The sequence below is a fragment of the Hipposideros armiger genome, unplaced genomic scaffold (assembly GCF_001890085.2).
Source record: "Hipposideros armiger isolate ML-2016 unplaced genomic scaffold, ASM189008v1 scaffold_1040, whole genome shotgun sequence".
In the NCBI taxonomy this organism is placed as follows: domain Eukaryota; kingdom Metazoa; phylum Chordata; class Mammalia; order Chiroptera; family Hipposideridae; genus Hipposideros; species Hipposideros armiger.
The window spans coordinates 298,277-314,707 of record NW_017732390.1 but is presented as its reverse complement, the minus strand read 5'-3'; the positions used below and the strand labels follow the sequence as shown (position 1 = coordinate 314,707).

At 33.0% G+C, this 16,431-nt stretch overlaps 1 protein-coding gene across 4 annotated transcripts in view; it reads right to left on the bottom strand.

Annotated features, from left to right (window-relative positions):
• The window catches only part of COL21A1 (collagen type XXI alpha 1 chain), a 376,826-nt gene that overhangs the window by 92,428 nt on the left and 267,967 nt on the right, over window positions 1-16,431 (bottom strand). For 3 of the 4 annotated variants that reach the window (XM_019631703.1, XM_019631702.1, XM_019631704.1), the window contains 6 exons: window positions 8,321-8,489; window positions 8,016-8,232; window positions 5,576-5,749; window positions 4,413-4,490; window positions 2,395-2,403; window positions 2,002-2,085 (listed from right to left, as the gene is read on the bottom strand). In XM_019631703.1, the coding sequence (XP_019487248.1) occupies window positions 2,002-2,085; window positions 2,395-2,403; window positions 4,413-4,490; window positions 5,576-5,749; window positions 8,016-8,232; window positions 8,321-8,489 (731 nt within the window). Of the gene's footprint in view, window positions 1-2,001; window positions 2,086-2,394; window positions 2,404-4,412; window positions 4,491-5,575; window positions 5,750-8,015; window positions 8,233-8,320; window positions 8,490-16,431 lie in introns of those variants that run through there. The other variant, XM_019631705.1, reaches the window with a different exon arrangement.

The window sequence follows — 16,431 nt, the reverse complement described above, 5'->3', positions numbered from 1 at the left end:
TAAATTAATTATAACATACTGAAGTCAAATTCCAAGCCAAAAGATTTACTTTGAATAAAATATTGAATGTATACTTTTATGTATAGTTTTTATTTAAATTTCATCTTCTTTCTTGATTTTAACAGCTAGGCTTGAAGTATGTCATAAACTATCATATAAAAATGGATGGGAAGGGGGTGGACAGTTAGCTCAGGTGGTTAGAATGCAGGCTCACAACACCAAGGTTGCCGGTTCAATTCCCACATGGGCCAAGGAGCTGCACCCTCCACAACTAGATTGAAGACAACTACTTGACTTGGAGCTGATGGGTCCTGGAAAAACACACTGTTCCCCAATAAAAGAAAAAAAAATGGATAGGAGAAACATGTACAAAAGATAGGAAGAATTAAGTTAGATCAGTAATCCAAAAGCTAAAATTTTTCAGTTGTGGTGATTGAAACACCAAGAAAATTCCACCTAAATAAAAATAATAATTCATATTTAACAAAATATATTATTGTCACCTCAAGTAATAGATCATGAATACACAAAACACTCTTTTTGGCTAGGGAGTCATACTTGCTTTCAAGTTAGACATTATTTTTATTAGGTGATTTTAAAATAATATTAAGTGAACAAGATTTATCAATAGTGAACAAACTAATTTCTCAATATCAGGCTGTGTCAAAGTGAAGCCACAATAAACATCAACTTACTTAAAAACTTAGTCATTCATATTTAATAGCATAAGAACATATTCAGAATATTTTGTTATGTAAAAAAGAACCAGTTATAAAATAGTATGCACATCATGCTCCAATCCAATAATTACTTCCTCAAAGTAATTCTTATATGATTAAGTGAAATAAATAAATGTATGTATGCCTCACTAATTTTTAGAATTAGACATATAATGCAAAAATTAAAATCAATTTTAAAATTTTCACTTCATTTTTCTATCTGAAAATTGTTTTGATAAACTAAGAATTTAGACATTTAAGAATTTAGAATATACACTGTTGGTGGGAATGCAGATTGGTGCAGCCACTATGGAAGGCAGTGTGGAAGTTCCTCAAAAAATTAAGAATAGAAGTAGCATATGACCCAGCAATCCCTCTCCTGGATATCTGCCCAAAAAATCTGAAAACATCTATCTGTAAAGATATATTCACTGCAACTTTATTTACGGTGGCCAAGACATAGAAACAACCAAAGTGGTTTTCGATAGATGATTGGATAAAGAAGATGCGGTATATATACACAATGGAATACTATTCTGCCATAAGAAAAGATGAAGTAGTGCCATTTCAACAACATGGATGGATCTTGAGATTATTATGCTAAGCGAAATAAGTCACACAGAAAAAGTTGAGAACCATAGGATTTTACTGATATGTGGGATATAAAACTGAAAACAACAAAGGAACAAGACAAACCAACAAACAAAACTCATAAACACAGACAATAGTTTAGTGGTTACCAGAGGGGAAGGGGGTGGTAGATGAGGGTAAATGGGATCAAATGTATGGTGATGGAAGAACTGATTCTGGGTGGTGAATACACAATGTGATATATAGATGATGTATAACAGAGTTGTACACTTGAAAACTGTGTGACTTTACTAGCCATTGTAACTCCAAACTTTAATTAAAAAAATTAGAGCTATATTAATAAGTGCCCTTTCTTCATGTTTTACCAGGTTGTATGGCTCATTCTTGGGATCTAGCAGGAGTGTTTGGGGGGGGGGGGGGGGGGGCAGGAAGCAAAGAAAACAGACAAACAAGCAAACTAACTAATAATGCACCCTCACTTTACTGTTGGCTAGCTATATCAGTTTTAGGTTCAAAGGCAAATATAGATTAGAATACACTTTTTTTAAACATCACTAACACTCAGGTTTTAAACTGTTCTAAGGCATTAGGTGGAAATGGTGACATGCCAGGGTCAATGGTGATTAGGAATTTTGTACATGTGCTCAGCACTTGTGTATTTTAACAAAAATAGCATTTAGGTATTACTCACTTTGGGGCCTTGTAGTCCTGGTTTTCCCGGAGGACAAATACAGGGAGCTGGAGTTGAACCTACATCACTGGGACCATTGAGGCACTACAAAGACAAAAATGTAAATAATCAACAAACATGGAAAGAAGCATACATATGTATTTGTACATATGGATATGTGTGTATATATGTCTGTATGTTTGTTTAAAATGAGAATTTACATTTACTTTCCAATTTGATTTAGCTTAGTTCAATAAGAAATTCCTCATCACAAAAAAACTATGAATACTAAATACATTAAACTACATAAAAATGGGTTATATTTGTCTAATATACTTACAGTCGATGGAATGAAACTAAACAGTCCCACAATGTAAATGTTACCTTAAGGAGAATAAGAGTATCCAGGCCTACCTCACCATTCTGCAAGAAAAACAACAACAAATGTGTCTTAAAACATGTTTTTAATTAAATTTCTAAATTATCTCCCTAATATACAGATATTTCATTGCCCAGGTTAGAGATACCTAAAGTATCAAAACTAGTAAAAGTTAAAACATTTGCTTGCACCTAGCCTACAAAATTATATATCTATATATATACTATTACTACATTTATAGTAAGACAAAGGAAGAAAATTAACAATGATGAAGAGTGGAAGAAGAGAATTTGAATGCCAAACCTGTTTGTTATAATGGCCATGCTGGAACAAAAATACCTCAAGATGGAATTTTTATGCTCTCTTGAACTTACTGGAAAGCATTTAAGAGCCAGAGAAAAAAAGCCAAACACATCTAACCAAGTCTTAAACTGCATGCATTAAATTTTATTCACTTTACTTTGGGAGAGCTACTCTGTAAACAATCTATTTCTTACTGAATAACACATAATTTTAGATAGTTTAATAATCATTCCAAACAATAACAAACTAGATCAGAAAATGAGAGATGGGCATGAAGGTACAAAAAGCAAGGAAGCCACATGAAGTTACAGCTGACAGTAAAGAAGGAGATAGAAAAGCCAAAAAGTAGATGTGAGAATTCAAAATCTGCCCTGAAATGAATGCCGTGTCTTTATTACGTGGAAGGGTAATGGTGATGGTTATAATGCCGACACACTGATATCAATAAATAAGGTACGTATAATAGAATCTCAAAATGCAATAAGGTGTTAATAGTTTCAGGGGAGGTTTATATTCCAAGTTGTAAGTTATACTGTTTAAACAATTACATCTCTAGAATACCCAGAATGAATCATTTCTAAAAGGTTCCATCTTTGAGTTTACTATAGATCCTTCAAAGGTGTTGCTCTATGTCCTCAAGGCTTCAGAACATGGCGATTCACAAGTTTTTCAGTTTGACAGGGAAAGGGGAGATTATGACAGCACGACTACAGAAATTAAAAGAACCATGTAGGGCTCAAATACCACTAGGAATTCACATTGTCAAAAAGTTTACAACGTTCTAATTTATTTGCATTAGCAACACTACTTTTTGCCCAGGAAAAAAGATTGATTATACACACACATGCATATATAATCAGACCCTGTAATATTTTAACTTATAATCTTTCCCTTGTTAACACATTAATGAAAAGAGCTAAATAAAGAGAACCATGTGATTTCACTGATATGTGGGATATAAAACTGAAAACAACAAAGGAACAAGACAAACAAATGAAGAAACAAAAACTCATAGACACAGACAATAGTTTAGTGGTTACCAGAGGGTGAGGGGACGAGGGGGTGGTAGATGAGAGTAAAAGGGATCAAACATATGGTGATGGAAGGGGAATTGACTCTGGGTGGTGAACACACAATGTGATGTATAAATTATGTATTACAGAATTGTACACCTGAAACCTATGTATGTAACTTTACTAACAATTGTCACTCCAATAAACTCTAAGTAAAAAAAAAAAAAATGCTGCTTATATCCTAGAAATGTAAGAAAATCTTACTTAGGTAAAAATAAAAAGAAAGCTATATGTACATTTTAGTTTGAGAAAAAATGCTGGTGAACAGGAAAATAAGTTATTTCCTACTCCTCAGAATTGTGCTGTGTAATATATGTAATTATACATTTAACTAATTATAGAAATGTGTTTTACTCACTAGCTATTCAGACAAAGAACCCTATGTTTTTTCTAGAATAAGTCCAGTCCTATTTCAATTGTATACTGGGATAATCACACCCAGAGAGGGTGTGGGAAAAAGTTTCTTGTTGTCTTTCATTCACACTTGCACAGTGAAACATAATTTTATTTCAATTATGAACTTCAAAATATGTTTTAATCAATGTAACTGGATTTCCACTGACAATTGAAAAACAAACTAACTCTGTATATTAAATTAAGGCTTGCATATTATCTGCTTTTGATTGTTTTGAAAGTACTGAAACAACACTTGCAAATAAATATTCCATCCTACTTACAAATCCAGGAATCTCACATGCTGTCTCCCGGTTGTTCTGCTCTGGATCACAGTAGATTCGCAACTTTTGGACATCAAACTAGAAACATAAACCCAGCTGAGTTCAAATCTAGCCATAAGCTAATTGTTTATAAGAGCAACTCAGATACACAGAAACAGGCACTATAGTTAGCAATCGTGTAAGGTTTGAGTTACAGCATTTAGCTAAAACAATAAAAATATAAATTTGAATACCTAACATATAGTATTAAAGTTGTGATGTAACATAGCTCCTAAAAAATACATCTCTAGCACCAAAAACAAATCTTGGATTTCCTTCAGGAACCCCGTGGAGCTTTTTAGTATTCCTGTATTAAAAACTAATCTAGAGAGCATTTCCCAGGACACTCAAAATGTTTTCCCAGGTTTACTGTGTTTATTGGAAGTCTCTACGACATTCCTGATTGCATAGGGTGGCTCAAGAACTCATCTTTAGTTTCGGAGATTTAGGTGCTGGCATGGAATGTTGTGTGATGAATAGGCCTGGCACCTGTTACTACTTAAATATTTACTACAATTTGACTTGTACCATGAATATATAGAGACCATGTGTGTAATCACACATTTGAATGTGACAGTCTTCTCTTAATAAAAACAGAGTGGGAAAGACATACCTTCCAAATAAAGGATTTTTCAAGAAATGGCTTTTACATACATATTTCTCAACTCACACACAGATACTCCAGTTTAAGGCAATATTGAAAAAGTTACACTTTTCTTCATGAAGAACCCTGCATGCATTAATCTAATTTTATCCTCACTACTGCAATGTTCTATAATCCCCACTTACAGCTCTAATTATGCTCCCTTTTTCAAATTCATTATTTAATCAATCTATGCCTCTCCTGGGAAATATGAAATTAACATTTCACAGGAATGTGGAATTCTACCCTGAACAGGGGAACACTTTTCTAAGTATTCTTATAAAATAGATTAACTCTAATTGTGGATTTTCAGACTTACACACAAACACATGATTTCACTAATGAATTGACCACATTTGATTAAGTATCTTAAAAGAATTCACAATTACGTTCAATACAATTAAATGTGGTAAATACTATCAGAAAGGATGGCTAAAGCTGCATTTTATACAATGAAAAAAGCAAATCATTATTTACCCACCTGAACAGTTTCTCCTTTCCCCGAGTATTTTCCAATTTGGGTTTGCCCATTGATGAAGATCCCTAAAACTGGATGCAGGGGCTTGCTTTCAATTTGTTGATCATCAATATACAGAGATACATCTTGTTCTGTTACTAAGAGACGAATCTGATGCCAGCCTTCATCAAATAATGTCTATAGGAAAAAAGTATGAAAGATTCATAAATGAAATTCCGAACAATCTTTTATTTTCTTTGTTCCCATTCCTTCGCTGCCAACCATAAATCCATACAACATAAATTAGCTGTATTATATACAAATTCACCCTGACCCAAACTGGCCTCAAATGCCACCCACCAATTATTTTATTAATCCCTGAACTTCTATTACATATCTCAAAGCAGTTGTGTCAAACAACTCCCTCAAGGTCACACATGAGTTCCTAATCTCCAAATCCAAATAATTTCTCTGATTCCTCATCCTTTTTACTTCATTGCAACTTTGGACTCCATAAACTAGTCTTTGATAATCCCATTAAACTTCCATGATTCAAACCATCTTGATCATCTTCATTTCTTCTCCATTTGCTCATACCCTATGTCTTCCTCAATCTGCCCTTTAATGAGGTGTTCCCCAGATGTTTGTCATTGATGTTTTACATTCTCCCCTTTCACTATCTCACCCATTCCTACAGGTCAATTATTACATCTATGGAGTAATCCCCATATCTACATCAGCCTGGACCACTCTTCTACGTATGATACCTACGGCTCTAACACTGCCTAGAATAATTCTGCCAGGGTGTTTCACAATCAGCCTGACAACAGTATGTAACCAAACAAACTTGATCTACCCCCCAAACTTTCTTCCTCTCCCTATTTCCCTTGGATAATTGTATCCTCAGTTTCTAAATGAAAACAAGTTTGTTTACCTCAGTGGTAATAACAACTAGATGCAAAGTTCTACCAAATATGTATCCTAAACATGACTGAAATTCACTTCTCTGTGTCCATTCTCACTGCTATAATTTAGGCTTTTTTAATCCATATGGAATTAAGGGGTGGGCGGTTTTCAAACATATCTTTATCTCTATCTCTAATTCTTTCTTCTCCAAGCTGCCCTTCATACCTCCACTAATCTCTCAGTAGAGTTTGGTCAGAGAAGATGCCCCATCTTAATTTCTGTATTCCCAGGACCAAACACAATTCCAAGACAGAGCTGAAAGTATTGTTTATGAAAGGAAAAGGAAAAAGAGAGAAGAGAGCTGCTTTAACCATGACACACCTATGATCAAGGCCTTCTGATGGAATCCTGTCATCAACTGAATGAAGTCCACACCCCTTTGTGTGGCTTTCCAGGTCCCCACAATTTGAGCTCATACCTTCCTAGCCTTTTCGTTCATGCATCTTATACTCCAAACACAGGGGATACAAATTTTCACTTTCTAAATAAAAATCCTGAATTACACTACACATGTCTACTCAATACTGAACCACTGACTTAGCATGTCCTTACTCTCTCCATCAAAATCCATTACATTCTCAAGATCAGTCCAAAAACCACCTCATTTATGAAGACTTCTTCACATTTTCTATTAGAATCCACTTTTCCCTCCACACTCCACTAATGTGGTATAGTTCTATTAGACATTAGAAGTCTTGATCTTGCATTAAAAATAAGCTCCTTGAATATAAGAAACATGCCTTATTCCTTTGTCATTTCTCACAGAACCCAGCACATTGCCTTTAGCGAAAATGGCAGACAAGTTTTTTTCATTGATTCTATTTACCTAATGAAGAAATTAAATAAATGCATTTTAGATACAACCTGTACATTTCCTAAATTATATATTGTTAGACTTTCATAATTATAATGATGAAAACTTAAGTTTTTATCATCGTATCTGTATTCTGAACACATGACTTGGAAAGCATACCTTTATTTTCAGTTTATCAATTTTATTAAATATATATTCCTTTATGAAAAATAGAATGTTCTCCTAGTTAATGTGAGTTCTGCATCCATAGTCTTTCTGTATTTAATGTTCTAACAAATGTCTTTATTTCAATATCCTGTAGGACATGGCTTGTAAAACAGACCAACATGGACTTTGAAATTGACCAGACCTAATGTCACCACTTGCTAGCTGTGTTACTTTGAGCGGGAATGTAATATCTCTGAACCTTGGTTTGTCTGTAAAATGGAAGCAATGGTTTCTGCCTTGGGTGATTATTATAATTAAATGTACCTGGCATCTAGTAGTAAGCATTCAAAAAATGTTAGTCCCGCCCACCCCTTAATTCCATATGGATTTAAAAACCAATTTTCCTTCCCGAAAACAACATTAAAATACAAAGTCACTATCTTTCCAGTCATGTTAAAATTATAGCTCTTTCCTCAATACACACAAACCCAACAGTGTTTCCTCATGGATACCATCATTATACCCAGGCATCTTTACCTTAACTTGAGGGTCAGCAAAGGTGACCACTTGTGAGCCATTAATCACGCTCGTAGTTGTAAAGAGCAATGTTTTATCCACACTATTTAAGGTAACTGCTATTTGTGGCCTTCCATCAATGGTTAAAATTCTCCATAAATCCCACATTTTCTTGACCTTAAATCTCTGAGTGGAGACAAATACATATGATGGAGGAAGACCTTCTGGGAAAACATTGCTAGAAAAAGAAGAACATGAGTAAGCTTAAAGAATTCTCAACACGCCTACAGACATATCAAAAAAAATTGTATTAATGTAACATTTACCTTGTGAATTCTGATAAATCAACTTTTGCTGTTACTTCATATCCTTTAATCTTTGCTGGTGAAAGCTGGATTCTTTTCTTAACCTTATTCTTTACACCCAACCCTAAAAGAATATCAAACCCCTTCTCATCTCGAGCTGCCACTGGAATTCGTGTAGGACAGACAGATTCTATAAGGCAAAAGCAGTAAAAGTTCATTAATCACGGATTACTTGAACAAGAAAAAAAAAATCAAAGGAGGTATATCAGAGAATATAAGAATTATAAAATTTATATATGCACACGAATATATATAAATGTATGTAAATGTATTTTCTGAGAAAACATGTGGCAGTTTTTTTGGCATTTGAGAGTGAAATCTTAATTGCCTTTTTTCCCCCTAAAAGGAGATAAACATAAAACAGAAATATAAGAGGAACATTTGTTAATGGATTGTTTTAAGGGTAACACTATACTGAAGCTTATTATTCACTATATACTTTGAATGTGAGGTATACCTGGAGGAGAGGGAAGAAGAACGCTAGAACAGGATTCATGATTCTCATCCAGAATTTGCTATAATTAGTCATGTGACCTGGGATAACTCTCTTAAATCTACTGGATCTAGATGAACCCTAAGATTCCTTTCTTGCATTTCTAGCTTTTGCAATGTAAAAAGTGTGTTGTTCTTGATATTCTTTCCAGTTCTAGCAGTTTATAATATAATTGGTTCTATCACTCTGGAGAAAACTGTGGGTATTTTCTGTTCATGGAGATTGTAAAAATAGCCCTACTACCTCACCCATGATAAATTACATTATATATTATATGAATCATATTTATAAATAAATAAAGACTATTTTCTTAAGAAGAATAATTAAGGTTTGCATCATACAGTCATCTACGAGGTCTGACAATTAAGCTGGTGGACTTGTTGCAACGATATTACTTTTTTGATATCAGAGGGATTATTCATTATGAATTTGTACCAACTAGACCGTTAACCAAGTTTACAATTTGGAAGTGCTGAAAAGGCTATGTGAAAAAGTTAGATGACCTGAACTTTTCGCCAATAATTCATGGCTCTTGCAATCATGACAATGCACCAGCTCACACGGCACTGTCTGTGAGGGAGTTTTTAGCCAGTAAACAAATAACTGTATTGGAACACCCTCCCTACTCACCTGATCTGGCCCCCAATGACTTCATTCTTTACCTGAAGATAAAGGAAATATTGAAAGGAAGACATTTTGATGACATTTAGGACATATCCAGGGTAATACGATGACAGCTCTGATGGCCATTCCAGAAAAAAGAGTTCCAAAATTGCTTTGAAGGGTGGAGTAGGTGCTGGCATCATGCATAGCTTCCCAAAGGGAGTACTTCAAAGGTGCCGTAGTTATATTCAGCAATGAGGTATGTAGCACTTTTTCTAGGATGAGTTCGCCAACTTAATTGTCAGACCTCATACATAAATTATAAAAATATGGTATGACTTTCACTTTTCTGGGAAACTAGTGTCTCAAATTATGTGGAAAATATTATAATGGTTGAAATGCTAATAAGCTGTTATACTGTAAAAATGTTGCACTATCTCAGATTCTTCCAAGGCCCTCATATAATAAACACACTGAGCATGACTGCTTATATTTTAAACAAGAGCTAACAGAACAAAAACAAACTTCAATAAATATACTTTAAGATAATCACTCTCTTACATAACATTAAGGAAAGGAGAAGGTATCAGGTTTATAATGCAATAAAAAGTAGTGAGATGGATTTTATTAGCCCTAGTTATGTACATAACTTGTACCACAGAATATTGGAAATAAAATAGAGGTTTTATTTAAATAAAATTATATGTATTTCCAGGAAGGGAAGGGTTTCAGGTCTTAAGCTATTGAGTTTTGGAGGGATCCAGGTAATAATATCCTTCTTCCTCTGGTAAGCTTGGAGCTAACTGATGGGGAGATAGGGCAATCAGGCAAACAGAAGGTGTTGGTTAGATGTGTGATCTGGTGAGTTTCATGGGACTGCACACCATCATTAACCAACCCTCCTGGGAATGCAGGGCTGATTTATTCCCACCTCACCTCAGGAGCAGGGCCTGCCCACTAAGAGGAAACCAAACCATACCATCTCCACAGACCCCCTGATCCATAGAGAAGAAAGCTGAAAGCACTTTGCCAACTGTGACCAGCTATTTTGATCAAACTTGCTATTCTGACAACTTATTTTCTCATTCAGTGGTAAAGAGTCAAAGAAGGCGGGGAGAGAATCAGAAGAGTTGGTCTAGTTGAAGACACACCATGTGAAAACATGAGAAGCAGGGCATAAATGTCCCCAGGAACACTCTATTACACAGTTTAAATCATAAGTCAGTGAATAAAATTAAATCTTTCCTGTCATTATGAGGCAGTATTTTGTGTGTGTGTGGGGGGGGAAAGTGTTGGAGGGGTTATGCAGACCAATCTATGAAGCCTCACTTCAAATGTACTTTGTTTAAAACTGCAAAAGAAAGAAGTTCAGCTGGAAAGAAAATGTGTGAAACATATCATAAGAACATTTAGGTTTTAATTGCTCCTTTGACTTGCTTTATGAAAGTTATAAGATGTTGGACAAAGAGCTCAGACTTAAGACAAAAACTTTAGGTTTAGACCTAAGCCTCTTTGGTAACCTTTAGATTTTCATCTGTGAAGCGAAAATAATAATCTTCACAGAGTTTGTCTGAGAACCAAGCGTGATGATGTATGTGAAAGTGCTTTGTAAATTCAAAATCACATGCAAGTGCAGGTATAAATCAAGTATTGTACTCATCCTTTTTCTATAATAAAATCCTTTACACTGTATTCTAATCCCCCAAATAGTATAGAAAATACTGTGACACAGTTTGTGAAATTAAGAATGTAAATTAATATAGCCTTGTTTTCATTACTACCTAAGCACATCTCACTAGGGAAAATGTATTTAAATAATTATATTTTCTTGAAGGAACAATTTTCTTCTCATTTTTCTCACCAACAAGGAGAACAGTAATGTATTATTACACATGGAACTTGAAAAGAAAAATGTAGTTAAATGCTCAAATACCGTTTGTGTGTTTGTCTGTTATTGCATATACCTAGCAATAAGAAAAAGGTAAAAAAAAATGGTTTCTTACATAAAATGCTACTTAGGTTATCCATTTTACTATGGGCAATCATTTGAATTGTTTCCAGTTTTTTACTATTTTTAATAAAGCTGCTATGAACATTCTTGAATATGTCTTTAAACTGCAACAAAAAATATTTGGAAAGTATATAACTCTCTGATAAAATTAAATATGTTGACCAATTCAGAATACTGAAATACTATAATGGTGGTGTCTAAGTAACTTTTAATTCTGATATAGGAGTTAAAATACAAAAGTATAAAAAACATGTTAATGAATACAGAATATAAGATGATGTAATTTGTGACATCAATAACATAAAATGCGAGGGGGGCAGGGAGAAGCAAAAATGTAAAGTATTTGGATGTGATTGAAGTTAAGTTGTTATCGCTTAAAATAGATTTTTGTAACATTATAATGTTTTATGTAACCATCACTGTAACCTCAAACAAAATACCTGTAGAAGATACAGAAAAGAAAATGAGAAAAGAATCAAAACACGTCACTACAAAAAAAAAAAATCAATGAAACACAAAGAAATATCACAAGGGAAAAGAGACCAAAGAAAAAAGCTGTAAGACAGAAAACAATTAACAAAATGACAATATTAAATCCTTCTCTATCAGTAGTTACTTCAGATGTAAATGGATTAAACTCTCCAATGAAAAGACATCGAGTGGATAAATGGATTAAAAAAACAAAATCAAACTATATACTGTGTACAAGAGATGTACTTTAGAATTTTAAGGACACACATTGGCTAAAAGCAAAGCGATGAAAAAAAGGTGCTCCAAGCCAGTGGTCACCAAAAGAGAGCAAAATAGACTTTAAGCCAAAGACCATCAAAAGAGACAAAGAAAGACATTATATAATGATAAAAGGGTCAATTAACCAGCAAGATATAATATATACATATATATATGACTCCAACATTATAGCACCCTAATATCTGAAGCAAACACTGACAGAACTAAAGGAAGAAAAAGAATAACATAATAATAGTAAAAGATTTCAAGACTCCACTTTTAATAATAGAACATTCATATATAAGAGCAAAAAGGAGGCAAAAATTGAACATCACTATAATAGATCAAATAAATCTAACTGACATATACAGAATATTCCACCACACAGAAGCACAAACAAAACATTCTCTGGGATAAACATGTGAGATCACAAAACAAGTCCAAACAAATTTAAGAAGACTGAAATCATACCAGGTATATTTTCTAACCACAATGGAATGAAAGTAGAAATTAATGGCAGGAGGAAAACTGGAAAATCCACATATATGTGGAAATTAAACAACGCACTCTTGAACAACCACTGAGTCAAAAATGAAATCAAAAGAGAAATTAGAAAATTGCTTGAGTCAAACAAAAACTAAAACACAACACACCAAAACTTATGGCATGCAGCAAAAGCAGTAAAAAAAAGAAGGAAATTTATAGCAATAAAAAAAACTACATTAAAAAGTATCTCAAATAAGCAACTAACTTTACAAATCAAGGAACTAAAAAAACAAACAAATAAACAAGCAAAGTAAATCCAAAACCAACAGAAGGAAGAAAATAATTAAGATGAGAGTAGAAATAAATAAAATAAAGAATAGTAAACAATAGAAAGCTCAATAAAATTAGGAGTTCATTTTTGGAAAAGATCAACAAAACTGACAAACCGTTAGCTAGATTCACTAAGAAAAAGAGAAAGGTCAAATAAATAAAATCAGGAATGAAAGAGAAGACATTATAACTGATGCTACAGAACAATAAAGGATTGTATGAAACTGTAATAATTATACACCAAAAAATCTGATTACCTAGGAGAAATGGATAAATTCCTAAAATGTACAACCTACCAAGACTGAATGATGAAAACAGAAAATTTGAACAGATCTATAACTAGTAAGGAGATTGAATCAGTAATCAAAAACCTCTCAACAAAAAAAATCCCAGGACCAGATGTCTTCACTGATTACTTCTACCAAACATGTAAAGAAGAATTAATGCCAATCCTTCTCAAACTCTTTGAAAAACTGAAGAGAAAGGAATACTTTCAAACACGTTTTTATGAAGCCAGCATCACCCGGATACCAAACCCAGAAAAAGACACTACAAGAAAACTACAGGCCAATATTCCTGGTGAATATAGATGCAAAAACCCTCCACGAAGTACTAGTAATTTGAATTTAAGAGCATATCAAAAGGATCAAAAAGTATCATAAGCCATGGTCAAGTGGGATTTATCCTTGGGATACACAGATGATTCAACCTTTGAAATCAATTAATGTGGTACACCACAACAACAGAATGAAGCATAAAAGTCACATAATTGTCTCAATAAATGTAGAAAAAGCATTTGACAAAATTCAACATCCTTTCATGATAAAAATATTCACCAAAATAAGTATAGAAAGAATTTTGCTCAGCATAATAAAGGCCATACATGAAAACCCACAGCTAACATCATACTCAATGGTGAGAAACTAAAAGCTCTTCCTCTAATATAAAGAACAAAAGAAGAATGCCCACTCTCACCATTTCTATTCAACAGAATATTTGAAGTACTAGCCAGAGCATCAAAAATAATAAAATACACTAGAAACAAACTTAACCACAAAAGCAAAAGACTTGAATGTTGAAAACAACAAATCATTGCTGAAAGAAATTAAAAACAAATGGAAAGACATGTCATGTTCATGAACTGGGAAACTTAATATTGCAAAATGTCCATGTTAAACAAAGTGATCTACGATGAATTCCCTATCAAATTCAATAAAATCCCTATCAAAATTCCAGTGTCACAGGACAAATGCGGCACAATCCCACTTTTCTGAGCTATCTGAAGTAGTCAAACTCATAGAAACAAAGTAGAATGGCGGTTGTCGGTTGGAGGGGGAGGGAAATGGGGACGTCGCCGTTCAATGGGCACAGAGTTTCAGTCATGCAATATGAAAAAGTTCTATCTATCTACGGTACAACACTGCACATACAGTTAACAATAGGGTCCTGTGCACTTAAAATGTGCTGAGGGTAGATCTCGCATTATGTGTTTTTTACCACCATAAAAAAAAATAGAAAACAAAAGAAGAAAAAATTAGATTCTCAGACAGATTAAGAAACCATTGATCATCAACAAAAAGTGGACCTGAAATAAGGAATGTAGTTCAGAATACACCTCAAGGGAAATGGTAGGTCTGCAAAGATGAAATAATCCACATGGGAAAAAAAGATATAAATAATACTTTCTTCACTGTGAATCAACAACAGCAGAGCATAAAAGCACACTGTTAGGAAACGGTAAGTCTATATGCTGAGAACCTGAAAGTAGAAGTTAACTATCAAAAAAAAAAAAAGTGAAATTGTCAAAGGATTTGAATATAATTTACATGATTTGAGGCTGTTGCACTACAGCAATGCATTAGTTTAGTCCATTAATCATAATCTAATATAGTTTAAAAAGTCAAGTACAAAAAAGTCGATATATTCCATGATTTCAAAAGCTACACTTTAAAAGATGGATATCGTACAGCATATATGTGAACTTAACAGACACAGACATTACTTACATCCTTTGTTCAGTATGAATGAAAAAATATTTAACAATATTTCAAATCTGATTTTTTTTTTACAGACTGTAGGTTTCAGCTGAAAGATTTTTTTTTTACCTTCTTTAAACACAGGTACTCTTTCATGTGTAATTAGAACTTTTTAAATAGAGAGACTGCATTTACCAAAATACATATCTACAGAAAATATCTATGGAGCAATACTAAGCAAACAATATTTAATCCAATTTATATTTTAGGATAAAAATGAATGGCAAGTGAAATTTCACCATGAAAAGTCTATTTAAATAATGAAATATATCTAGTTTCTAAACCAAAGAGTCTAACTATTTTGACCACATATTAAAAATCAAAATCCCTTTGGCCTGTTCAAAAGTCAACAGAGTCTTACTGTCAGAGACTCATAAGAATAACTCTGATGACCATTTTTCTTGTTTTTAAACGTCTGGTTAAAGAAAAACCTTAAAAGAAAAAAACAAAACCTTTAAAATGTTTTTATCTACCATGTCCCCCAAACAAATATAAAAAATAGAAAAATTAATTTTTTTCTAAGTCACAATAATTTAGAAATTTTTCTATTAAAATGTGGAACTATTTTTGGAGATTTTGATGGTAAACTAGAAGAAAGCCTTTCCATTTTACAGGAATATTATTTTCAGGTATATGGTATATTAAATGTCCATGATATTAAAAATAAAAGATTTGAATAAATTACTCTCCCCCAAAATAACCTGAATATAAGCATGTCTATACCCTAACAGGATTAATGTTCACTAAAAATTGAAATTTTTTCATACCATGAAGTTATCATGAACATGAAGCTAGATTTTATGAAATGACATTAACATAATTAATAGACTGGTAAGTACTATATTTTCAAATGTTCTCTCACTACTGGTGGGAGTTCAAGTCTTTCTCAACTACAATTTTTAACATTTTTCCAGAGCTTTAAAAATGGTAGTAATTTGATCTTTGTTTTCTGAGGACACAATGAGAGATTCTCATTCAGAATTATGTTCAAGAATATTCACTGTCTTTATGATAGAAAAACTTAGAAATGAACTAAATATGTAAAAATTGAGAAATTATTACATAAATAATCTTAGGAGGTTGTCTATCATGTTAATAGTTTGAAAATTATACACACAATAACAATAGAATATAAAATATGAAAATTGCTAAATTACATATATATATGTATATATATATATGGTATTATCCTTATTTAGGCCCATGAATAAACTGTCAGACACACTGAAATAAAAAATTAAAAAGGCTGAAATACAAAAGGCAAAAAACTCATTAACAATAGTGATGTGATCATGCTCATGTGTAGTTTAGTTTACCTGTATTTTTATTCTTTACTTATCTTTATGTTCTACCATATCCACAGTAGACGTGTTGTAATTGAACA